This window comes from Geotrypetes seraphini, chromosome 6 (assembly GCF_902459505.1).
Source record: "Geotrypetes seraphini chromosome 6, aGeoSer1.1, whole genome shotgun sequence".
NCBI lineage: Eukaryota > Metazoa > Chordata > Amphibia > Gymnophiona > Dermophiidae > Geotrypetes > Geotrypetes seraphini.
Genome location: NC_047089.1, coordinates 87,557,567 through 87,585,431, shown reverse-complemented (window position 1 = coordinate 87,585,431; position 27,865 = coordinate 87,557,567). Strand labels below are relative to the sequence as shown.

At 41.5% G+C, this 27,865-nt stretch overlaps 1 protein-coding gene across 9 annotated transcripts in view; it reads right to left on the bottom strand.

Moving 5' to 3' along the window:
- MYCBP2 (MYC binding protein 2) overlaps nucleotides 1-27,865 on the bottom strand; it is a 977,923-nt gene that overhangs the window by 136,621 nt on the left and 813,437 nt on the right. For all 9 annotated transcript variants that reach the window (XM_033949399.1, XM_033949405.1, XM_033949401.1 and 6 more), the window contains 5 exons: nucleotides 26,554-26,753; nucleotides 20,747-20,896; nucleotides 13,180-13,340; nucleotides 1,099-1,255; nucleotides 87-311 (listed from right to left, as the gene is read on the bottom strand). In XM_033949399.1, coding sequence (XP_033805290.1) covers nucleotides 87-311; nucleotides 1,099-1,255; nucleotides 13,180-13,340; nucleotides 20,747-20,896; nucleotides 26,554-26,753 — 893 coding nt within the window. The remainder of the gene's footprint in view (nucleotides 1-86; nucleotides 312-1,098; nucleotides 1,256-13,179; nucleotides 13,341-20,746; nucleotides 20,897-26,553; nucleotides 26,754-27,865) is intronic.

Below are 27,865 nucleotides of genomic sequence, written 5' to 3'. Positions count from 1 at the left end.
CACAGAAAATGCATTTAATTGATAATTATTCTATGGTGAAACTTGAAGTCTGATGTTAATAAGTTTTCTCTGTTTTTCTCACTTACCCCTAAATCTCGGGAGTTGTCCACATGAATAGAGACATAGCGAGCATTGACTCCTTTAACACAATTAATTGTGATGCTTTTGGTTTTGTTTTTGTCCTCATCTCCAGACTCCCAGAATGTTTCTGTAGATCCATCAGTCAGACTACCTATCATTGCAGGTCGACTGGAAGTTTTAATGTCAACTATGGTGGTCAGGTCCTTTAGAGAAGTTACCATACATAGTTCCTGTATAAACAAACAAAAAACAGATGATTACTATGGTTCCACATATGCACATTATTAATCTTTTTAGTGATAAAAACCTGCCCAACATGACTTCAGAAGATATTATAGCAAAACCCCCAAGACAAAATATCCTTAAAAGACACCAAAATATAAGGTAGGCATGCCCTAGGACATTGCAGGAAAGTTAACTTCCTAGACTCCACCAAAAATATATAAACCTCAAATCTAAATTTTTAAGATAAGGAGCACCCTCAGCGCGAGTTTGAAAGCTTTAAAGAGTGACTCAAAGAGCAGCTCTAGTGCTTAGAAGAGCAAAGCCAGCAAACACTGAGCAGAGATTACCACTCACTGCCAGCCGCACACCATCATCTGGGTGCTCCTGTGTGCTTTAAAGTGCAAGTCAAGTGCACTTGTCCCTCCAGTTTCTAAGCTGAATAAAGGTGCTGTAGTCAAATAGTAGCAAGGAGAGTCCAGCTTTTTTGGATCAAAGACCAAAGTTAAGGTGCAGTCCTCTTTCAACACGGCTCGACCCAGGCCTGCCTGGAATCAATCTGACCCACAGTCGTGTTAGCCTGTTTGGTTCCTGAAGAAGGGGCTATTGCCCTGAAACCCATTTATTCACAAAGATTACCAAAGAATCTTAGAAAACTGAACAAGTCATACAGATATGCTCCAAGAATTCTGTAAAGGTGTGTTTTGCTGGAGATGTGTTTGAATGGGTGGGTTTATGTTTGGGGTAAGGAAGAGGTGACCATGAAGCAAACTACATTATCAAATTAAGACTTACCTGATTTATAGTATCAAATCCGGACTGGATACTGATGTTAAAACTCTCCTCACTATCTCCATCATCAGACTTGGAAAGAATATTATTAATGTGATGGAAGACATTGCTTTGATGCAGGAACTGGTGGTCAGACTGCTTAAACTTCAGACTCCAGCACCTAGTTGGAAAGAGAAAATAAGATCCCCACTGAATGCTGTTTACCAATTTAAAGGAATCATATTAAGTTGAAGGGAAGTTGGACATCTGCATAGACTTTCTGTAAATATTTATAGGACCAAAAATGGTGTCACAATTCAAATATGTAATGGACAAACATAAAGGATCCTTACTGGCAGAAAAGAGAAGATCATACATTGAATAAGATCTGTGGCAACACAATAAGTTGGCACAATGGGTATACTAGGTGGGTGAAGCAGTCCTTATTGTCAACTTATGATTCTATTTACAAAAGTTACATTACACATATGCCAGTAGCTATTATCTTAGCTTCAAAGACAGTATCAAAAGATTATGTTCATACCTCTGCTAATCTTCTTTTTTGTAAATCCATAATTTATTCCGGGACGACTGGGTTAATTCCACATACCTGCTAGGACTTTGTAGGAAGCTTCAAATTCTAGAAGCTTCAGCTCCACCCCTCTCACCTCAGCACTTGCCCCTCCTAGACCAGTTAGTCGAAAAGCAGCCATTTACATCTGAAGAGGACAAGAGAAAGGGGGGGGGGGGGGTTTACAGAGACACTCCCCGACTACTGTGTCTAATTTGCTCATGTCAATAAATGCAAAACAGCAACAATGAAATATAATTGAACCAGGTTATTAAACATTAGAAACCAGAACAACAAGAAACAGTGCTATAAGGAGACACAGCCTACACAGTCAGAAGGGGGCACCAAAACTAGGGACCCCCCAAACTAAGTACTAAACCCATTCTGATGGCACTCTTATAAAGACTGCTTAGAAAACAGAACTCCAGCTTACTAATACGTGGAAAGGCAGACCATCGGCAAATCAGCAAGTTACAGGATGTCCCGGAATAAAGTGTGGATTTACAAGAAAGAAGATTAGCAGAGGTAAGAACCTAATCTTTTGTTCTTGTACAATCTCACTTTATTCCGGGACGATTGGGATGTAACAACCTTAAGAATTAGGGTGGGACTGATGAGCCTGCTGCCAAAACAGAAGCACAAAAGCAACATCCTGCTTGGCCGCCACATCAATCCTGTATTCAAAGAGGACCAGGTAGCAGCCCTACAGATCTCATCCAAAGAAATTGCTGACAACTCTGCCCAAGAGGATGAAATACCTCTGGTAGAATGAGCCTTGACTGCAATGGGAGGTTTCTTTCCAGCTGCAACATAAGCCATACAAATGGTCATACGGATCCACCTGGAAATAGTAGCTTTGTAAGCTGACCTGCCAGAACAAACAGATGATCAGAAAGGCAAAAGTTGCTCGTAACTTCCAGGTACCTCAATAGCTTGCGCATATCCAAGGATCGCAACACCCAGACCTGTTTCTTCAAGTCTAAAGAAGCAATAGCAGGAAGCCGAACTTCCTTATTCACATGGAAAGTAGAAACCACTTTTGGAAGAAAAGAAGGAACATTGTGCAGCATAACACTGGAATCCATGATATGCAGAAAGGAATCCCGGCAGGGAAGAGCCTGAAGCTCCAAAACCCTACGGGCTGAGGTAATGGCCACCAGAAATACATTCTTGATTGTAAGATCCATAAGGGATGCCTGCTCCAAAGGCTCATAAGGTGGACAAGCCAGAGAGCAGAGAACCAGGTTGAGACTTCAAGTCAGACATGGAAGGCACTACAGAGACCGAAGCCTCAGAGTGCCTCGCAGAAAATGGACTATACCTGGATGAGCTGCCAAGGTGCCCCTCAGAGAAGGAGGGCTCATACAAGAGAGACCGGCAATCTGGTCCCGGAGAGAAGCCACCGCCAGGCCTATCATCAGGCCATCTTGCAGAAACTCTAGGATACGAGGAATCAATGGAACAGATGGGTCCACCTGTCGCAGGACATACCATACCTGATAACATCTCCAAACCTTTGCATAGGTAGCCATGGTGGATTTTGCTTTGCTGCGAAGCAAAATGGCAACTACTGCCGAAGAATATCCCTGGCTAATTATGGCTGCATGCTCAATAGCCATGCTATAAGACTAAAGTGGTCCAGATCCTGTAGCGCAATTAGGCCCTGTGTGAGGAGACAAGGGTGACAAGGGAGCCGGAGCTGAACCGGGTCAGATTACCATGGGCGCCTTGGCCAATCAGGCATGACCAGAAAGCACAGTTACTTATCGTAACAGGTATTATCCAGGGACAACAGGCAGATATTCTCACACATGGGTGATGTCACCGATGGAACCCCGGCACGGATCACTTCAAAAGTGCATCGCAACGTTGGAAAGTTTGCGATAGCCCGCATGCGTGAGTGCCTTCCTGCCCAACATAGGTGCGCGGTCCCTCAGTTAAGATAAGACAGATAACAAGCCAACCAGGGGAGGTGGGAGGGTTGTGAGAATATCTGTCTGCTGTCCCTGGATAACACCTGTTATGGTAAGTAACTGTGCTTTATCCCAGGACAAGCAATTCATGAAGACTCTGTGAGAAGATTCCAGGCCTAAAGTAAGGACTTTGTATTGATAGTGATGTCCATTCACTTGAAAACGAAGGTATTTGTGGTAAGCCTGATGAATTGGTATATGTGTGTAGGCTTCTTTGAGATCCAGACAGCATAGCCAGTCATTCTGATCCAGAAGAGGATGAAGAAGGGCAAGGGAGAACATCCCAAATTTTTCTTTGACTAGAAATTTTTTGAGATCTCTGAGATCTTGAATGAAGATCTCAGAGATCTCAAAAAATTTCTAGTCAATGAAAAATTTGGGATGTTCTCCCTTGCCCTTCTTCATCCACTTCTGGATCAGAATGACTGGCTATGCTGTCTGGATCTCAAAGAAGCCTACACGCATATACCAATTCATCAGGCTTACCACAAATACCTTCGTTTTCAAGTGAATGGACATCACTATCAATATACCTCCCGTCTTCTACGGAATTAAAAAATATCGGGAGTAGAATCCCTGATTCTGCTGAGATAGAGGAACTTCTTTGATGCATTTAGAAGAAGGATGTATTGAATCTCCTGAATGAGAAGAGAAGGCTGTGCAGGGTCCAAAATAGACTCTCTTGGAGGATGATCTGGAGGTAGAATATGAAAGTGGAGAGCATACCCTTGACGAATGATGTTTAGAACCCAGAGATCTGTAGTGATGAGCTCCCACCAGTTGATATAGTATGTACACCGTCCTCCGATAGGCTGAGGCAAAGATTTGAGAATGGGAATGGCGGCTATGCTCCTGAGGAACACGTCAAAAAGGCTGTGTAGGTTTTTGTTGAGCAGCCTGTTGCTTAGGTTGTTGATGTGATTGCTGCTTTTGCTTCCTAGGTTGAGGAGGAGCAGGAGAAACAGACTTAGAAGTAAACCTGCGATGGTAAGAAGAAATAGGCCTGAAAGCACGAGGTAGTTGAGGCTTTTTATTTGGTTTGACCAATGTGTCCCATCTAGTCTCATGGGCAGACAATTTTCGAGTAGCAGTGTCCATGGACGGTCCGAATAGTTAATCCCCAAGACAAAGAGCATTAGCTAAACAATCTTGGTGGTTGACATCAAGTTCGGAGACACGGAGCCAAGCAAGGCGTCTCATAGCCATCAACATGGCTGCCGCTCGTGAGGTAAGTTCAAATGTGTCATAGGTAGAACAAACCATATACTTCCTCAATTGGAAAACTGTAGTATTAAAATTTTGAAAAGCCTGAGTTTAGCGTGAGGGAATGTATTTTTGAAAAGCTGAAAACTGCTTAACCAGATGTTTCAGGTAGAATGAAAAGTGGACATTATAGTTTCCAACTCGGTTCACCAACATTGCATTTTGGTAAAGGCATTTACCGAATTTGTCCATTGCTTTACCCTCTCTGCTAGGTGGTACAGAAGCATAGGCCCTAGCCCCTGCAGTCTTCTCCAAGGTCGACTCCACCACAAGAGACTGATGAAGAAGCTGAGGTTTATCGAACCCAGGAATAGGAACCACTCTGTATAATGAGTCAAGCTTTCTAGGAGCCACAGGAATAGAAAGTGGAGTTTCTAGATTTTTGTAGAAAGTCTCAAGCAAAATGAAATGAAGAGGAAACTTCAGCAGTTCAATTGATGGTTGGGCATAGTATACAGCCTGCAAGAACTGCTTACTATACTTGGAGTCCGCCTCCAGTGGAATGGAAAGGTTCTCAGACATTTGCCGGAGAAACCTTGCAAAAGAGGACCTCCCAGAAAAAGCAGCAAGGTGAGAAGAATGCTGAGGTGAATCTGAACCATCAGTATCCTCATCAGATGAGAGTGGTTCCTGCTCCAAGTCTCTCAATAAGTCTGAGTCCTGAATGGAATGAGGATGGTGTCGAAGACTCGGTGCCGAAGACTCAATATGTTTCATCGTATGAGAGGCCTTCTGAGACTGCACCGGCGTCACCTCTCTAGATGTTTGAGTCAAGGACAACTGGTGCCATGGAGTGAGATCAATTGACTCCTGTGCTAAAGGTCCCCACATTGGTGGAGCATCAACTTGAGGTGCGGTCGGTGTCGCTATCTACTCAGACTGAACCATCATCTGGAGAGCCATTGTCGACCTAGCTTGGATAGCTGATGTTGACTTGGCCATAAATTGGGTTGGTACCAGAATTTGAAAATGCTCACTCAGTTCCTCCCTGGTGCAGCACTCCGGGTCCAGTGATGTCGAGGCACTCACCAAAATTGGAATCGGGCGCTTACGGGAATTTTTCGAGGTCGGCATGACTCGACTCAATGAGTCCCAAATGAGGTAGGGGAAGGCTTCATAGCTGGCTTATCCATAGGAGGTTGCGACACCAGAGATGTTTCTGCCGGTGTTGATATATGTGGTGTCGTCTTGGTTGGTGCTGCTAGTGTAGGTATTGATGTCGACTCCCCCTCCATAGCGACACCGAACAATAACTTCTGTTAAAGAAAGTGGCTTTTAAAAGTCCTCTTCTGAAGAGAACATCGGGTATAGGTTTCCGGGCAGTGCTCCATTCCCAAACACTGGAGACACCAGCGATGTCGGCGACCGCACTTTTTAAATCCTGTCTGTGGGCATTACATTGACGGGAAGACCGCCTTGGCAAAATCGAAGTCAGAGGCCAAGGTGGCACAACAGGCCCTGCCGGGCAGAACCCGCGAGAGAGAAAAAAAGATTTTTTTCTTACCAAAGGTAAACTAAATGAAAAGAAAAAAGAAAAATAACACGAGAATGACTTGAAAGTCACTGGCACGAGAGCAGTAAGGCAAAAAAGATTTCAACGACCGTCTTCTTAGCTCTACAGAAACTAAGAAACTCAGGGGCTGCATGCCTACGTCGGGCAGGAAGGCACTTAAGCATGCGTGGTGCGGGCTACCGTGAACTTTCCAAAGACTTAAAAGTGGCGATGCACTTTTGAAGTGGTCCGTGCCGGGGCGCCGTCGGTGACATCACTCATGTGTGAGAACATGCTGCCTACTTGTCCTGGGATAATCATCGGACCTCTGTGGATTGCAATCCGTCGTAAGAGATGACCTAACCAGAGCGTCCAGGCCTTTGCTGCCGGCCTCAAAACATCGACTGAAGAATCAGTTGGCTTTCTTGTTGGCTGCAGTGACCACAAAATCAAACATGGGATGCCCCTACTGAGCTACTATGCAATTGAATGCCTTTTGAGACAGGGACCACTCTCTGGGGTCTAGAGTCTGATGACTAAGAAAATCTGCTTGAACCTTGTCCACTCTGGCCACGTGCGCTACTGACAGCGCCAGAATGCGTTTCTCCGCCCACAAGAAGAGCAGTTGAGCCTCCACGCTTAGGGAGGCACTTCTGGTGACCCCCTGCTGATTGACATAAGCCACCTCTGTGGTATTGTCCGAGAAGATACAGATGGCTCAATAATGGAGATGACCTTTGAAGCAGAGGAGAGCAAGCCAAATCACCAGACAATTGATCGACCACTTGCGCTCTGAGGGAGCCCACCGGCCTTGAACAAGAATGGTCAAACACACCACCTCCCAGCCTTAGACTTGCATCCGTTGTCAGAATCACCCACTCCGAAATCCAGAGGGGAAAACCCCTGGATAGCAAGAAAGGTCTCAGCCACCTGGCAAGACTGTTACATGCACCTCTGCCCTGGACATCAGTGGCACAAAATGGGTCCTGTTGCACACTCCAGCACAAAATCAAAGCATCCTGCAGCAGATGCAAATGGGCTCTGGCCCAAGGGACCACATCAATCATTGCCACCATGGTGCCCAGAACCTGGAGGTACTGCCATGCTATTGGGACTGGAATGGCCAGAAGTTCCTGATGACTTGTCAGAGCTTCTCCTGATGGGACATGGGCAGGAATACTTTGTTCTGGCCCGTCTGAAATCGCTCTCCCAGGTATTCCAAATCCTACATCGGTTTGAGGTGACTCTTTCTGAAGTAGATTACCCAGCCCAGGCACTGCAACAACTGCACCACCTGATGAACAGTCCCTTGGACTCCATGGGAGCTCTGATCAACCAGTCATCCAGATACGAGTGAACCAAGACATGAAGTTGGGCCGCCACCAACACCATCATTTTGAAGGTCCTGAGCACTGTTGCCAAACCAAAGGGCATTTCCGCAAACTGGAAATGTTGCTCCAAGACATGGAACCTCAGATACTTACGGTGGTCCAGAAAAATGGGAATGTGGAGATACACCTCTGTCAGATCCAGGGAGGTGAGGAACTCCCCAGTGCCACTGAGGCCATCACAGAGCGGGCCATCTCCATGTGGAAGTTGAGCACTCGCAGTGCAGCATTGACAGCCTTGAAGTCAAGAATCAGTCTCCAATCTTCAGAATAATGAAGTATATCGAGCATCTTCCAGAGTCTGAGTCTTGCTCTTGAACAAGTTCAACAGTTGCAATATCTGGCAATCTGCGGACTGTGGCGTGTACCCAAACTGCCTTTTCGGGGCAGTCCATCGGTGAATCCAGAACATGCTCAGTCAGAGAACAGAGAAACTCTAGTTTGTAGCCGTCCCGGAGAACCTCCAAGATCCAACAGTCGGATGTAATGGTCTGCCATTAGGCCAGAAAAGTCAACAACTGCCCCCCAATGTGCTAGCCTTGACCATGTGATTTAACTGGTCAGCAGCTGGATAGATAGATTGTGAGACAGAAGGGGAAAAATGCTTGAATACCTGAATAAACCGTTCTGAGCACTCCTGGCAGAATGGTATAAAAAATTGAATACATAAATAAATAAAACATACAGTTTACAGGTTAAATTTGCCATAGTTATAGATCAAGATGTTTCAATACAAGTTTTATCCTAATGTGACACATACTGAGGATCTAGTACCAATATACATTTCTTTTTGATCCATCGGTCGTGGCAGGACAGTTAGGTGAAGAGGTATGTTTTTGAGATCTTATGTGAGTAGAACAGAGTGCTCTTGGCCCAAATCTAGGTCAGTAGCTGATAAAATTTTTTTATGATCTTCATTATAAGGAATATCAGACTGAACTTCGACAGACCAAAAAAGAATTCTCTCTTAGCATTTTGCATGCCCTCAATCATTCACACACATTGCTTTCTTTATTACAGACTTTATCATCTAGGTTCTCTATTAGCTCTGACTACAATCCACCCATCCTTCACAAACAAGGCATGATGTAGGGGTAGTAGAGTTAGAGTACTCCATCCCTGGCACTCTGGAAGCAAAACAAGGTGTCTTGGAGAAGTTTGAGAACTTTGAAATAAAATCAGGAAAATCTAAGATAGCCGCTATGGGTGAACTTTAGCACTAAAAAACAGCTTAAAATCTCCTCAAAAACTTCAAGACCCACCTCCTCATTTTTCCCACAGGCTGTCACAGCCTTACTCACAGACTACATGCTGGGGAAAAGAAGAAGCCCAGAGCGAATAGCGAAGAGCTGGCACAAAGTGTATGTGTGTGTGGGGGGGAGGGCTCCAGGGGACCAGAGCAGACAGGAAAGAAAAAGGCTAGTAGGGGATAGGTCAGGGGAGGAGCGGCAGGAGGTTTAAATAACTGGCCTCTCCCTGCGCAGCCATCTTTTTTGTGGTGCACCGGGGAGATCGAACTGTACCTTCTTACTTCGGCTGCAGCCTTCAGTCCCAGACAGCAGAGTGGGTCCCCGAGAGCAAAGCACGGTCTGAAGGTCTGAAGTGTGTTTGGGTCAGTAGAAGCACGTGTTGCAGCTAGCAGCTGCGTGCCTACTACAGCATACCGAGCCATCCTCACCGCATGTCAGGGCGAGACTGAGAAGAGCGGGCGTTTTGAAATTTACATCCAACGGATATAGCAGCTCGGAACGGCTGTACCCTGCAGGAGAGCGCAGCACCTTTGTATCTGGCAGTGGCCTGCTAGCAACGCACAGGGCAGTGATACACCTCTTGAGAGCATGGTTAGAGAGCTGAACACTTTTCGCTAGCAGTGCGCGACCGAGAGCTGGGAGAGCAGAGCACCAACCAACCGAAACACAGTAACAGCGGCCTACAGCCATAAAGCGGCAGGTATTTGGTACAATGCCTAGAAGTCTCAGTTTGCAGGGATGGCTCCAATGAAGAAGGTGCAGCCTGCCAAGAAGCGTTCCAAGGCCCTTATATAGCTGGAGCTAGAGAGAGGCCCTAAGCGAGCCAAACAGGCAGGAAAGAAGGCTGCAATGGGCGCTGTAGTGGATCCATCTGCGGATGGTGCGGTAGAAGACTTGATACAGAAATTTAGGGAGAATATACAGTGCTTTGGGGTCGGCGAGATTAGGCAGCGCATATAGGGTACCGGGCTGAGCCAGAATCCCACTCCATGAGCAGAGGAATCCAGGGACAGCAGGAGGAATGGTCAGTCATCCACAACGACAAGCACTCCTACAGTACCAAATTCCGGTGAGACTGATGTAGGTGGACTGGGTGTCATATCAGTCAGAGCGGATTGGGACCTGGCCTTAGGAACAATAATACAGAACGCTATAGAGTCCTTTAAGCAAGGGCGGTTGGCCAGGGAGGCGGGGCCGCATTGGGCCTGGGACTCAGTGGGGGGGGAGCTCAGTTCACCTTGTGGTCGTGCCGGGTGTGGTAGATGTGGCGCCACTGCAGGGTGATCGGGCATCAATCCCGCCCCCTGATCCAGTATTAACCCCGCCTACGCAGCCTCCAAACACATTATCTCAAAAAGTGGTCTGCAAAGCGGATGTAGTTTGTGGGGTTAATACTTTGGATAGAGGGGTTCCTCAGAAAATTAAACAAAAATATGGAACAGGGAGTTCATAGATATATTTTCCCTTCTCGCCAGGGACCAGGATGAGGGAGGGGCGAATGGGAACGATAGATTGCACTGCTGCCAGGATAAGGAAAGGAAGCAAAATATAAATAAGTCCATTGCGAATTGGGTGGCCGCGTTTCACATTTTCATGAGTGTGGTGGTTGAGAAGGAGCCCGAGATGAGTATATACCTGATACGATATTTGGACATGATTACCAGAGCATATAAGAGGTACCCAGGGTGGGCATGGTTAAACTATGATATGAAGTTCAGGAAAGGTATGTCAGAGGATCCATATATTTCCTGGAATCACTGGGTGGTAGATCTGTGACTGGATGAGATGACTCCGGGTAGACCTTATAATCAAAAAGCCTGATCGTCCAAGTACCCATAACCAAAGCTGGTTTTTAGACGTATCTAAAACCAGCTTAGGCCTTTCCCCTGCCACTAAACACACAGAGAGAAAAGAGGCGTGTTTAGAGGAGGGGAAAGGGCGGGTGGTGTGCGGGAGGTGGACCGACCTACACCTAGGCGAGCAGCAGGTATAACCAAAACCTTAGGCAGGTTGCCTAGTAGGCACTTATACCTTTTTGACTTAGACGAAGTTAAACCAGGTCTAAGTGCCAAAAAAGGGGCCGCTGAGCTGATGGCCGCTGGTGCGATCAGTTCAGCGGCCCGGCAACCTATCCACCCACCCACCGCAATCATCGCAGCAGGAGAGATGCCTCACCTCCCCTACCGCGATGCGATCACCCCTCGATCCGCGGCAGGAGAAATGCTCCCGGGCCTATTTTGATTGGCCCTGTGGGCGGGGTTTCAGCCGCCTGGGCCAGTCCGGCCCCATTCCGGAGCCGGCTGGCCTGCCGGACTTGGCACCCATCCATCCGGCCAACGAATTGAGGTATGGGGGTAGGTGGGTCGTGGGTCGGCCCAGATGTTGGGGGGAGGGGGGTTGTGTCGAGGGCAGGAGAGCCTGGGATCCCTCCTGCCCGTATTGTGGTGAGGGATAGGGGTGTCCGCCTGGGCAGGAGGGGTTGGACTCCCTTCTGCCCGATCATGTAGGGGGGTGGGGGGCGAGAGGTCAGGAGGGCTTGGGCTCCCTCCTGCCCCGAATGTCAATGGTGGGGGGGGGAGTCATGGATCGCTGGGGCCAGGAGGGCTTGGGCTCTCTCCTGCCCCGATGTTGTCGTGGGGTGCCGCGGGTGGCCGCGGCAGGAGGGCTTGGGCTCCCTCCTGCCCTGATGTTGTCGCGGGGTGCCCAGGGCAGGAGGGCTTGGGTTCCCTCCTGCCCCGATGTAGAGGGGGGGGGGTTGGGGTGGATTCTGTAACCAGTGTTGTTTTTGACAGACACTGGTTATAGACGCCAGCTTTTAGGCGAAGGACTGGCTCCTCCTTCGCCTAAAAGCCCTTGTGTTGGACGTTTTGGGCTTATGCGTTTTTTTGGTTCATTATGGGGTATAAGTGTAGACGTAGTGGTGGTCTGGGCGTTTAAACAGCTGAATGTAGAGGCAGGCCATTATCAAAACAAGGACGTTTGTTTTGGTTATGGACACTTTCCCTGCTTCTGCTTTCAACATTTAAGGCCTTAGGCCAAAAGGGGACTTAGACGTTTTTTTTGATTATGCCCCTCCACGCTATTAATTGATACCTAAATGTGATGGCATATAGGGGTTCTTTAATTAAGGCACACTAACTGATTTTGCACGTGCTAAATGCTAAGGTGCCCATAGAATATAATGGATGCCTTAGCGGTTAGCGCGCATTAAAAGGACCCCAAAATTTGAAAGTGGGTATGCCTGTTGAGGTGAGCTATATCAGTTTCTCAGATAAGTACTTTTGTATGTTCTTGTGTATTCAAAATTATAATAAAAAAAGGAAAGTGGGCCTAAACATGGCTAGAGTACATGGTTACATGTATAAATTATAGATTATTATAATTTATGCACTTTTTAATAAGAAAAAAAGTTGGTGTACACATGGATGGAGCACATGTTACATGTTTAAATGATCGAATATTATAATTTATGCACTTTTTTAAAATAATCTAGGTGTGAGCATTTACAGCTCTATGGCTGGTGTAAAGTGGTTATGCCTAAAGCATATGCATGTATTTGTGCTGCTACATTAGTATTAAATATTTAAAAAAAAGCAGGCAGCTACTTTCCTTGATATAATAGGTAGCAAATAAATTGCCCTTTCACACTCTGCCATAAATTCTTACCAGAACATACATATACAAAATTGTTCCTGCCTCTGAGCAGGTATAACTTATGTGGTAGCTTTCTAGTGGGCTATTTTACAAAGGCACATAGGTCTCTATGTTGTCTTTTTAAGATATCCAAATGCACTTCAATTTTCTATCCTAAGATTGTCACAATACAGCTATTATTTCTCGGAATATAATAAAATTGTTATTGTTTTTACTTTTTTTTTCATCTTTTAAAAGTATGAAAGAAGAAGAAAAAAAAGTAAAAACAATTTTATTATATTCCAAGAAATAATAGTTTTGTTGCCTTTTTAAGATAAGCACAATATATGGGTCTCTGGAAGACAGCAATATATAAGAATAGAATAGAATATGTATTTATGTGTCTTTCTTGCCTATGTACACTATTATAAAATTAACCTCAAAGTTTTTTTTTACATGGTCTATAGTCTGCTAATGCAAAATTGAACATTTTTGGGCTGTCCTGACAAGTGATCTAAAAGTCCTTTCTACCTACCTCAGTGCCATCTGTTGTAATGAACTCCCACTAGGAAGAGACATCATGAGGTCAGAGATAGTTTGAAGAAGTTGGTGGAAAGTATGAGGCAAAGGATGAGCTGCTTCTCCAGCTATGACTATATCTGAGAGTGGATGTTCACATACTCTTGTATCCTTCTCCTGGAATTTGAAAGGATATACATTAGCAGTGTTTCTTTCATAAAAGCACTCATATGATCCTTGCTACCTACATCCACAAATAAATGTGACAAATCAAAGCTAAAGATGTATCTGCTCATATACTCTGCTGCTGTTTAAAAAGTCTGACTAGCACCATCTTGTTTACCCTAGACCAGGGATAGGCAATTCTGGTGCTCGAGAGCCACAGACAGGTAAGGTTTTCAGGATATCCACAATGAATAAGCATGAGATGGATTTGCATGCATTGCCTTTTTGAGATGCAAATCTATCTCATGCACATTTATTGACAACCAATATTTAAGTACCAACGGGACTCATCAAGAAATTATTAATAGCTTCACTAAATAATTCAATTAAGTATTCAAAAAAAGAAGCTAATTATATCCTTTTTAAAAAAATGTTTCGCCATTTATTAAATCATTTTATTAAATACTCAATCTATAAATGCTATTAAATAAATCATTTAATCTACACACGCATAATAATTAAACAGAGCCCTCTCACAATTCATTCAACCATTAAAACATTCTGTTTAAAAATTTCATGTAATGTTCACTCATACAAACGGCTATTAAAGATGCCAGCAAACTTTATGCATGGACTTCAGTGCTTTGTTGTTATCCTCATAAATCACTCTATTTATCAGTTCCAACTTTGTATTTCTCCTTCTTAAATAGTGTCCAGATCATCCACATTAATCAAGCCCGACACAATTCCGTGCTTCGCTGATAGGCGTCTTCAGGAGCTTAATCTGGACACAGCTCTGTTTCATTAACCAAACTATAATACACAATAACAAAACTCAACCACCCATCAAATATCACAATAACATAATCAAATATTTTATAAAAATTTGTAATCAACATTACCTTGATATTCATTATACATATAATATAAAGCAGCTCACATGATTGGTATATCCAAACCAGGATTACATCACCAGCCTCAAGCTGAAGAAAGATTTCCGTTTCCTGTCATCTATTTATTCACCACAGGTTACTATTATAATTCATAATAGATGCCAAACTACTTAATTGTTTAATCCCATTGGCTCAACAGTACCCCATGTGTAAATCATCCGTTGTTCTTTTCTTAACAATATTTCACACACATTACCCCCTCTATCCAATTCAACCTGCATCAATACTACAAATCTCAAATCATGAGCTTCATGCTTCTGTTGAACTCAATGGGACACCAAAGGCAAGTCCATTTTCTCCAACTGCAAGTTACTTATATGTTGAGTAATACGGTACTTAATTTTTAGTCTGCAAATTACAGTCGCGCCTAAAGGCAAATCTCAGTAAATCCTGTAGCCCAGAATGGAGCTGCAATATGTGCCAACTCCATCTTATAACTTGTCTTATTTGTTGGGCTTGACTAGAAAAGGTACTGTTGAGCCAATGGGATTAAACAAGGAAGTAGATTGGCATCTGTTATGAACTGTAATAATGACTTGTGGAATAAAGAGATGATAGGAAATGAGGGTAGTAAACAGAAATCTTTCTTCAGCTTGAGGCTGGTGATGTGATCCTGTTTGGAAATCTCGACCATGTGAGCTGCTTTATATATGATTTTTTTGAAATATATAATGGGGGTCAGGCAGAAAGTGCTGTGATGCGTCCATTAACACCGCTGCCAGCGGTTTTGGTGTTAATTTAACTGAGCACTTTTTAAACCATTCTTTGTTATATTCTAGTATATATTTTGTGTTTTTCAAATCTTATTTAAACACTTGTTGCCTTAAGTGAAGATCTAATTTTATGAGTGTCTCCTGATATTTGTTTACTTGATTGTCAGATAATATAGGGAGTGATGGCAACCATTGGGTGGGACTCAAAATCAGAGCTTTCAGCTGAACAGATTTCTCAATTAATGAGTGGCACTCGATTGTTTATCTCAGCACAAGACAATATATTGCTACAGATTGGACTAGTATATCTAAGTTACATAAAATTTTGATTCGAGGACAATTACATTCAACAATTTTATAAGAACACTGTCATACTCAGAGAGCTCCTTGGAGCTTACAGCTGATTAAGGAACCACGACTAAAATGGTTAAGGGGCTGGAGGAGTTGCCGTACAGCGAGAGATTAGAGAAACTGGGCCTCTTCTCCCTTGAAAAGAGGAGACTGCGAGGGGACATGATCGAAACATTCAAAATACTGAAGGGAATAGACTTAGTAGAGAAAGACAGACTATTCACCCTCTCCAAGGTAGGGAGAACAAGAGGATACTCTCTAAAGTTGAAAGGGGATAGATTCCATACAAACGTAAGGAAATTCTTCTTCACCCTATAGGGGAAAACACCCTCCAGGGTTTCAAGACAAAGTTAGACAAGTTCATGCTAAACTGGCGAGACTGGACTCATTTGGAGCACTGGTTTTGACCTTGGGGCCGCCGCATGAGTGGACTGCTGGGCAGGATGGACCATTGGCAATTTTTATGTTCTAATGCTCCTTAGACCTTATGTTACTCATTACAGATGCTTTAAATGACATAATTAATGATCTGGACATGGAACTGATTAAAAAATTAGATGATGTTAAGGGAATGGAGAGACAAGAGGACTTTGAAAGACACTATAATAGTTTAAAACAGATGGAACAATATCAACAGGACATTCGAAAACAGAAAATTGCCAAATTTCGATGGATTATACCAAAGGCTACATTTACCTGTAGATGGATTGAGGTAGAAAATCTAGGAGAAATTGAGTGAACAACAGGAATAAGAAGACTGAAGAATCACTTGATGCATTAATAAAAGCAATTGACAAATCTGCCTCTTCAATGCCCACTAGTAATAATGCCGCCTCAAGTGCTGTAGCGATTCCGGATTCTTTTTAAGACTTCCAAAACCCCGGCAATGCAGGGCCGACGGGAGAACCGTCAAAACTGAACAAGAACAAAACTCGGAAAGTCAACAAGAATTGAAAATCACTGTTTTCAATTTATCATCTAGATCTTTAATTCCAGCTGAAGTATTGCTTTTGCAGTTGGGGTTATCCTTTGTGCCAGTTTCCGCATATGATGCTAAAGACACACGCTTTTTTTACAAAAATATTTTAGATCTTTAAAATTAAAATTGCATTTTGGATGGAGCGAGGAAGAGTCTCATGACCTTGGGGTGAGATCTTTCTCAGATTTATATCATGTCCCTTCATCCTAGGACCCTCCATGTACAACTGATGATAAAATAAGGTGCTTTTGAGAAATTGGTGATGAGAGATTTAGAGAAGTTTGCAAACAACGAAGTGATACATCATCATAATTTATCACATGCCCAAAGGTTAGCAATGACACCTCTATTAATAATAAGTTCTATGCTATTTACAATAGTTAAAAAATAAAAAAAATAAAATAAGTTAAATAGAACTAAAAAAGTTAAAAGCCAATAATTAGAGACACTACAATGATCAAAATAGTGCATAATAAAATTTTTACGAATTAGCTGCTTAAATACTTCGAAAACAGATATCACAAGAGCGGATAAAGGGGGGAGGAGTAGTGATATTGGATAAAGCAATGTATCTGAATAAGGGTCATTGTCAATTACATGATAAGAACACATATCAAAGTTTACCCAATGATCCTACTGTGCAGTTTCAAAAAATAAGTTCATGAGGTTCCATTACAAGCCTATTCTCAAGGTATTATATCAATTAAGGAGTTTAAATATCTATATTGCAAATTTTCCAGCATATCGATGATATATTATTTTGCCCCAAATTCACAAATTGGCCCATAATCCATCCTCCTGGTCGGCCAATTGTGTCTTGTCGTAAGTCCTTATTTGAACTACTGTCACAGTACATCAAATAGTTTATACAACCTTTTGTTCACAACTATACTTCGTTCGTTTACGACTCTATGGCCCTCATGCAAAAACTGAGTTGGCCATTCCCATTGAAGTTCAGGAATGTATTTTAGTGGTGATGCTTGATATTACAGCTCTGTATACTAGTACTGTACTTGAGAAGTATTTTGTTAATGCTTCTTTGGTGTGCAATAAGTTGGAGTTACTGCTGACCATGGTTCAATTTGTTATTGAGAAAAATTACTTTAGGTTTGAAGATCAGTTTTTTATTCAAACCAAAGGGGTAGCCTTGGGAGCAACTGTGGCTTTCTCTATTGCCTGTTTGAATATGGCAGAATTTGAAAGTTCATTCGTGTATCCCTCCATATATTTTTCCAAAGTTCTAATGTGGAAGTGTTTTATAGATAAGTGTTTCCCAACCCTGTCCTGGAGGACCACCAGCCAGTCAGGTTTTGGGGATAACCCTAATGAATATGCATGAGAGAGATTTGCATATAATGGAGGTGAGAGGCATGCAAATCTGCTCTATGCATATTCATTAGAGCTATCCTGAAAACCTGACTGGCTGGTAGTCCTCCAGGACAGGGTTGGGAACCACTGTTATATATACATATTTTTAATTTGTTTGGGCATACTTGATGAACTTAATGAATTTGTTCAATATTTGAACAGATGTAACCAACATTTGAGATTTACGGAGACAATTGACAGTAACAACATCACATTTTTGGACATTAGGATATTATACAGTTCAGGTAATTTTGATACCACTATATTTAGGAAAATGACAGATAGAAATACTCTTTTACACTATTGGAGTTATCATTCCAAACAGCTCAGAGATAGTATCCTGGTTGGTCAGATGCTTAGGTTGAAGCATTTATGCTCATCTCAGTCTGAATTTAGAGTGCAGGCTAAAGATACAAGTCAGCACTTCTGATATAGAGCGTATCCTGATTGTAGTTTAAATGTGCGAATCTTGATTGGCATTTATTGCTAAGAAAGCGGATGGATGTAGGTTATAGGAGTGATGTGTGTGTGCTGCCCCTTTCCCCAATGGCAACTCAATTATGTCAGGCTATCTTTAAACACTGGGACATATTACGTTTTCATGCAGTTTTTTCTGAGGTCCCTAGAGTCGCGTTCAAGCATCGTAGAATTATTTATATATTTATTGAATTTCAAAATATAAACAAGCAATCCTTACTTGAATACAGATTTGGAAATCAAACTCCCACATAAACATGTGGCACACAATATAATCTAAGAAATTATAATTAATTATTTAGTCCACAATATTTAAGAATCCAAATGTAAGAAAAAATAAAGAAGAATTATCCATCGACCAAAAGGACAGTAATAGAGAACAAATCCAACTGTCAGTTCATTGATGACAATATGGCATCCAACAAGGAAAAGGGAACAGTAACAATATAGAACTCGTCATCTAATTATACTTGAAAACATCCCCCAGAACAAGAATAACCAGTGTACAGTACATATCACAGATATAACAAGTCCAGCAAAACAGCTGTAGCAATCAGTATACAATACAAAACATGAGCAGAACGAAGCTACATTACAAAAAAACAAACAAAAAACCAAAACCCAAACAGGTGGTATAGACTAAGAAATTATAACATTCCCAAAAATCCCCCAAACCAAATCACCCTACCCTCTACCACAGTACCCACTCCTCCTCCTCACTATTCCTCAATAAAGAATGAGAAAGAGAAAAAGGAAAGAAGAAACACCAAGATCAAATAACTCAGTCCTATGAAGCTGAATAAAGAAGACCTCCCCAATACATTATATTAGTGATTTCTATTCCGCCATTACTTTGCGATTCAAGGCAGATTACATAAGAATTTTTATGATATTAGGAAGTACATAGTGTTATGATATTAAGAAGTACATAAGGAATAGTTTGAACATTTTCTAATTTGCTAAGGAGTAGATAGTATTGCAGGTGAAGTTTGGGACATGTCTGGTTATATAATATTGGTTTTATATATTTTATATAAAACCCTAGGATTTTTGTATACTTTATAGAACCCTAACTAACCCAGCTAAGACCTACCAATAATAAAAGAACTCAATTGAAGGAACAGAAAATACCAAGCGGGTGCCCCCAAAACTCAGAACCAAGACCTAACAACTAGGCTGAGTGTCCAGGACATTCAAAAGTTGACTCCTACTCCTGGACGATAGAATTTGAATATAGGAGTAGACCTCCCAAACCAGAAGATATTGCTTCTGATGTCTGTAATGACCCTGTGCCCCTTGAAGATGCGTATTTTTTTAAAAATGGGGTCGATATTGTATGTGTGTATAACACACGCACATCATGTGTACCCATTTATTTAAAAAGGTATTGTATGTTATAAATAATATTATTATGCTACTTAAACACTATACCTGGCTGCCCAAACAATCTCACATGAATCAATCAAGTAATGGGACACATAAAAATATTTTGTTAAATCAAGACAAAATAATCTTAAGAATAAGAAAGCCCTCTCATGAATTAGCCTTAACATTTTAGGCACTGGAAAGATCATGGTTTGCAGTGCTTGGTACAAATCCTGGGAACTAACTTTCACAACTTTGAGATGTTACAGCAGTTCTATCTTGAAAAAAGGGAAAGATTTAATTGCAAAGAAAAAGTATTTCCTGGAAAAAAAAAATCAAACAAGATCCTTAGGGAGAAAATTTTAAAAAGGAGCCAAAAAAAAGGAGCCAAACAAATTGCTCAGATATAAATAAAAAGCTAAACAGGAAAAGGAAGTACCTGTATGGAGAAGGCTGCATCTATTTATTTATTTACACATTTATATCCCGCATATCCAAAATCTATGTGGGTTACAACATCACACTCATAAAATAAAACAATTCAATTATTCAGTAACACAACACAAACACGCTACATAATTCTTTCAACTTTTAACAAATCATCATACAACTCATAAAATAGAACCATATATGAACTAAATCACTCCCAAATCCTGAAAAGCATTTCTAAAAAGATGAGCCTTCAAACTCTTAGGAAAGGATAAAAAACAAAACAAAACGGAATCAGACAAATTGCATCCAGGAGAGAATTCCATAACTGGGGTCCAACCACAGAAAAAATGTCAAAGTACAGTACCAAAAAAACCCTTATATTTTAAAAGGATGTTATCTCATCTCTGTGGGGAAACTCCCTTGGGAAAATATCATTCTTCTTGTAGGAGCTTGAGATCACTCCTTCCCAATGACATCCAGCCACAGCAGCATTCCATCTTTAATGACAGTTGACTTTCAAGTTTTCAAAATGATTACATGCCAACATTCAAGGAGTGGTGTGTTACAAAGGATTTCTCATGCTATCGTGCAACAAGTAACCCCATGCTAAACAATTTAATTAATGAACAAGAGTTTTTATCCCTATGCCTTGAGAAAATAGTTTATTGTCTACACTAGAAGAAAACAAACTTATGAGAAGATGTATTGTACGACTGGTGTTAAAATCATGTGCTAAAGTTTGAATGGTAAGGAATGCGCACTTGCTAAACGCTCACATACTTGTTCAGCATTTTCTTTGTTTGCTTTGTTCTCCTCTTCCTCCTCCTCCTCAGGCTCCAAGGGAACAGGAGTCAGGGAAGCCACAAAATGCCATAATATATCATGAAGGGAAGTTGTCTGGATGACATTGCATAGAAGCCAGTTGAACGCCTTGAACAAGATAAATATTTATTATAAGAGGAGAAAAAGGGACAGAGAAATAAGCATATTCCAAATTAATAAGTCCACCTAAATCTCTCTGCCCAGCAACACATTTCTAGACATTAAACAGGAGCATTATCCAGGTGAATGCATGTTAGTCTGCCTTATATGCATAAACACACACACAGATAAAGAAGAATATGTCAGCAATTAAAAAAAAAAATCACAGACAAGTGAAAAATCTTTTTATTATGTTTATGCCTTGCCCGACCAAGGTTTTTAGTTCTATTGCTACAAAAGGCTAAGGGTAGCAGTTCTGTAACCATGCAAAAGCTGTCTTGCTAGTGACTAGGGGGACATTAATAACTTAATAATAACTTTATTCTTCTATACCGCCATAGTCGAAAGACTTCTAGGCTGTTTATATTTGAAGAAGGCTGGACAATCAGCGAATTACAGGAGGCAAGAATGAGGGTTACATAAGAAATAGAAAGAGGATATTAAATTGCATCGTGAAAGATAGGGAATATATCCTTGAGAGTGGAGAGGCTTCTGTTTAGGTTTTTACCACAATATTCTTCTTTCTAGTAAAAAGGAATATGAATCTTGAACCAGTGGGTTATTCACCTTTAATTGTGAGTTTGGCACCACCTCCTTCATCACTCTGCTGTGCTGTAGCTCCTCAGTTTGTACCAAAGCAGATGACAACCATTTTAAGAGGAGAAGTAACCAGGAAAGGTATTGGGACCTCTCCGAAAAGGCCAATTCTGCTCTGCAATGATTACAATTATGTTTGTTTATGTTTATTGTAAGCTTCTATACCACTACATAAGACTGGGGAGTCAATTCCGAGTGGTTTGCATGAGGTTCAGTAATGGTGTTACAATACATAAGCTTCAGTAAAGGTGTTACAATATACGAGCTTTGGTAATGGTGCTATAATACATGAGTTGAATATATGCATATCTTACCTATTTATACTATCTTTGTACATATACTATTATTATAGTTTCTATATATCATATATTCATCTTTCTTTGTATTTGTGATTTTACTCTTTTGTGTTCCTAGTAGGTAGTAGTAGCCTGCTGTTTCCTCCATTTTGCTAGTCCCCCTAATTGTTTCTTTATTTGCTAAACTGTTCTGTAAAGAGTATCATCTTTATTCCTTTCTTGAACTTTTTGGTGTCCTTTTCTAGTTTTAATTCCCTCAGAAGGGAGTTCCTCCATATTGGGGCCAACACTGAAAACATTCTTATCCTGACGCTTTTGTATTTGATGTCTCTGAAGGAGGATATTTCCAGTAGGTATTCTAGGCTCGAGTGTAGGATGCGAGTTGGTTTATGGTTGTCTATTCTGTTTGCAAATAAAAATCAATAAAACATAACCTAAAACGAGGTGTAATGAACAAGCCACCCACCTGAATGCAACCAGACTAACATTTATGTAGCTCTCACGGTCTCTTTCTTGCTGCTTTGCAACAGAGAATTAAATCATGACTCTTTGGACCTATCTGACAAGAGAAAAACCAAACATCTGGCAATACATGCATGTCCAAGACAGTAAGCAGGCTAAATGAAATCTGACAGGGCAGGCTTCCAAGACTCATATGCCTTTCTACTAGAAAGATTATTATTAAGGTAAGAACCTAATCTTCCCTTCCAGTGCAAAAGGCATATGAGTCTTGGGCGGGGCAGACGAGCCTGCTTTGTGCACTGAGGAACCAAAGCCAAAAGAAACTGTGGAGGAGATGTTCTTGATGCAGGCTTTTATTCAATCAATTGGAAAATCCTCATATGCATAAAATCAAATAAGGAGGACCCAATACGGACCGTGTTTCGATGAACACGACTTCCTCAGGGGTCCTACAAGAATGAATGTTGATGTAGGTGTAAATGATCTGAAGACTAATAATGTATGAGTGAAGTGTTCAGTGTTGATAAAGTGGATGAACTGTGTACAAGCTGAGGTGTAAAAGACAACGGAATTGCAATGAAATTGCAAAAATGGTGATCTAAGATCATACTTAAAAGAAGGTGTTTGGTGAACCAAAACAGTGCCAATTGAATCCTGAGTGATATTAATGATACATGAATGATGTGGAGGAAACTTACAAAAGTCGTGAAAAATGCTCTTCTTTCGCAAACCTTTCAAAACCATTTATGTTAATTTAAAGGGAAAGCAGCCACAGATCCCTGTATATTATAAACTTCAGAAACACACTAGATAGGGAAATAAGCTCACTGGCTCCATGTCCCCCTCCATGTCCAAATAAAACAATGACTCCTTATTTATATTCATAAAACTTTGAAAATTTGAGAAAAAAATCCTTAGCTTTGGACAGGGTCTGTTGTTAAATGCAGTGCAGGAACTAAATATCACTGCTGTCTCTGCCTCTCTGTCAGTCCCTTCACTGATGTTAGCTAGCTGCCGTTTTGCCTTCTGGCTGCATCAGGGCTGTGGACCGTTGTTCTGCAAATAATAGAGAGATTAGCAGGCAATATATTGTGCATCCAAAGAGATTTTCTATGTTACTTCCCCAGCTTACTGCGGCGTAAAACTTCCACGCTCACTATGGCAAAGATGGCTCCAGGCTGAACTCTCTGCAATTTACGTCATCAATACTCCCAGCTGATTGGCGAAGCAAAGCCTCAATCTCAAGTCAAAATGTCAAGCCACATTACAGCTGTTACTATTTGATTGGAGCAGCTAACTCCAAAACAGTGCCCATGGTAGTTAAATTATAGAATTTGTGATGTACTGAAGTATACATGGGTATATTTCCTGCTAATATCTCTTTATTATTTACACCCTGACGCAGCCAGAAGGCAAAACGGCAGCTAGCTAACATCAGCGAAGGGACTGACAGAGAGGCAGAGACGGCAGTGATATTTAGCTCCTGCACTGCATTTAACAACGGACATTGTCTAAAGCTAAGTTTTTTCAATTTTTCAAAGTTTTATGAACATAAATAAGGAGTCATTGCTTTATTTGGACAGGAGGGGGACATGGAGCCAGTGAGGTTATTTCCCTATTTAGTGTGTTTCTGAAGTTTATAACACACAGGGATCTGAGGCTCCTTCCCCTTTAAATTAAATGGTTTTGAAAGGTTTGCTAAAAAAGAGCATTTCTCACGATTCTGAAGCAGCAGTATATAAATTAAATGGTTTTGAAAGGTTTGCTAAAAAAGAGCATTTCTCACGATTCTGAAGCAGCAGTATATACAAATTTAAAGTACCTAGAGAGGGGTATTTGGAGTAAATAGATTTTTTTTCTCTCTCATTCCCGTATATTTTTGTGGGAACTTACAAAAGCCCTTTCTCTGGCAGGTCTGTACTAAAGTGCCCATGCTGGCGCTTCTGTGCTCAAATCTTCAGCTGAAGAACCAAGAGATTTTTTGTTGACAATGTCATCAGATCGCATGTTGGATGCCCCCAGCATTTTACAATGCTGTCGAAGGCCTTTCAGGACAATGACCACTCCCCCGGATTCAAGGTTTGCTGGCTGAGACACTCGGCCTGCACATTGTCCACTCCCGTTACATGTGCTGCTAATAGCCTGTAGGTGGACTTCTGCACAGCGAAACAACTGGGCCTCTGGTCTCAATGGGGCACCTTGGTGTTGCCCTGCCTGTTAATGTATGCAACAGGTGTAGCATTGCCCGAGAAAACCCTGACCACTTTGCCTTCCATGGAGTTCTCCAATGACTGCAGCGCTAGATGAATGGCTTTCAACGCCAATCTGTTGATGGACCATTTCCTCTGAGGGGGCAACCACTGGCTCTGAACTGGATGATTCTCATAATGATCTCCCAGCTGTAAAGACTGGCATCTGTCATCAGAATCACCCAAGAAGAGATGCAGAGAGGTAGCCTTTGGACAACGACTTCAGCTGGAGCCACCAATGCAAACTTTCCATTAACACATCTTCCTCAGGGGTCCGATGAGTTCCTAAACGGGCCACAATATACAAATAAACCAGAACTTACGTTGACACATAGTTCTTCTAGCACCTATGCTTCACTGCAAGTTCTGGCTTATTTGTATGTTGTTGTGACCTGTTTAGGAACTCATCGGACCCCTGAGGAAGATGTATTAATCAAAACACGGACCGTGTCGGGTCCCTGTTCCTTCACCACATAGGTGTACCACATTTCAACAATGTTAATTAACTGTAATAAAAACTTGTCATCAAGTGCATAATTTCTGCAGTATTTTTCTTTGGTTTCCTGTTACTCGACTCTTACTTCAGTCCTGTTAGATTTCTATTCTGTCCTGCTTCAGTTGAAACAGCAGATGGGATATGAAGATGACTCCTGCCTCAGACACAAATGTAGAAATAATCCAGATGTTTGTGCCTTTGGGCTGTCAGTCAGACCCTGAAAGAATCTGAGATCCCAGACGCCCCACAGCTTCACACGTGTCGTTGGGGTGGGGGGGGGGGGGGAACACTGCCAGCACCTGATAAGAGTCCTGAGGATTGACACAGGGCTTTACAGCCTGGGTTCAAGCCTCACTATCAGAAACTCCTACAAAATAGCAATATTAACATTCAATATATTAACAACTAAAGCTCCATCATTTTTAGAGAGGTACATTATTCCATATATTCCTACTAGAAGTTTGAGATCAGAGGACAAAAACCTTCTAGTAATTCCACCACTTAGTATAATAAATACAAGATACGATCTTTGCAGTTACAGCGCCCAGAATATGGAATTACCATCAATTATTAAGGAAGAAAAATCACTAAGTAAATTTAAAGGACTGTTAAAATACTGGTTGTACAAGGATGCTTTTGCAACCTAATTATCAGAATCTCTATTGATCCCATTTGTTGTTTAAACTCACTTGTCCTCTGTTTTAGGCTCTGAGAAGTTGTTATAAAAAAAAATAAATAAATAAAAGTTCTTAATTTTCTATTATAATTTTATCAATACTTTTAAAGTTTCTTACCCTCCATTTGTATTTTCCTTGTATGTATCCTTTACTATACTTATTGCAGTTCTCCCTACTTCCCTTATGTATTGGTACATCATGTCCGTCTGTGTTGGTTTTAGTTAATAATTAAGACCCTGTTTTAATTGTAAATCGCTTTGAATTAATGATATTGCAATACATCAAAATTTTAATAAAACTTGAAACCGGCCCCTGACCCACCAAGTGTAGTGAGCGCTGGCCAGGTAGATGCCCTGTAAAAGGGTTGCCCTCCCAGCTACAGACTTTTGACCAAAGAGTCTGTCTTCTTCCAGGCAGAGTTGCCTCAGTAATAATGGGGACCTCTGAAGCTCTGAAAACCTCATGATCCAGATAAAACACAAAAATAATAAATTAGAAGCACAGCAGATCAGAAAGACACCTTCCAACTCATGTGTAGGAGAAGAAACTGAGGAGCTACAATATAGCACAATGAGTTCTGAACAACTTGCAATTAGAGGTGAATAACTTATTGGTTCAAGACTCATATGCATGCTTTTGCACTAGAATGTTCAATTAACTATAGAAATGAGATCTTTAAGACATATCAATCTATTATATTTTAATTTATGTTGATTCCTAATATACTGGTCTTTTGGACTACATGAATCATGCAAATTTATTATCATACTATCTATATAATAGGATGCTGCAAGTTTTTTTCACATTATTTGCTGTTTTAGTATTGTACCTCCATAGCGAAGACTCGACAAGCAGATTTACGTAAAGCTTGTTTCATTGCTATTTCAAGACCTTCAAGATCATGGTGCTGGATAACAAATGCCAGAACTGGCCACTGAAAGTTTCTTTCTCCTTTAGAAAGAGAGCTATGAGCAGAGATCAGCCGAGAAAGTTCAGGTGATGGATGTCTTAGGAGAGAGGATCCTACTTCTGGGATGACAAACAAGCAAGCAGCATGGGAGAGAGAGAGAAAAAGAAATTATATTTATTTTTCTTATCTGTGTAAATCATTATACCCCTCTACTTCTGATCTATTTTACTGTGTAACTGGCATGTTTCTAATTATGAAGTGCATCTATTAGTACTAACAGAACTTTAGCAGGGAAAATCTTTACAAAATTTGAAAGTCTTTACTAACCTGTGGTACCTGAATATAGCAGGTTTGAAGAATTTGCAGCTAATTTTCCTGCCTTCTTGTAACTAAGACTGAAAAAACCCGAAAAAGATGGGAGCTACAACAATCAAAGAACTAGAATACTCCCAAGCCCCAAGGCGAAAAACTGTGATCAGGGGTAGAGACCGCCCACGAGGAGAAAAAAGGAACTAAAGTGTTCCACTATAAATAACCTAAGAAAATATAACTTAGAACTGTGTAGAGAGCCCTCAGTCACACAGCCACCTCCTAATGGAGGTAACGGCTGTCACTGGCATACACCAAAAGGTGTCAACTGTGAAACATCCTTGGGCACTCAGTGAATTTAGTGCAAAATAACACAAACAGTGCTTAAAGTGCTTACTTAGTCTTCACTCGTAGTGAGTAGTCTCTACCCCTGATCCAGGGGGGCTAGCAAAAAGAACAAGTGTCCAAATTCAACCAGCAAAATTTAAAGAAGGTACTTAGCTTCTTCAAAAAGGCGATCAGCGTATCACCACGCGTCCTACGGGACTCCGTTTCGGGGGAGTACTCCCCCTTCCTCAGGAACAGCTGACGCTGGGTAGAAGCCGGTCAATCTTACGGCTGCTGCTTGAAAGCAATAGAAGAAAATGGCGCTTGACCAGAACAGACGCCTCCGGTTTAAACCAGCAGACAAAGAGGCGTAACCCAGGTAAACGATCACGTGATGTTACCCAGGTGAAACACCGGTGCAGATTAGTATCGCACTACCAGACCAGTCCTTGAATTCAATAGAACAAAGCAAAAAAGAAAAAATTAAAATGATAAATTGATAAATCAAAACAAGCTCAAAATGTATGATGCCACTCTATATAATCGTTGTGTCCTGCAGGGGTAAGTGTTTGGAGCTCATAAATCCAAAATTGTT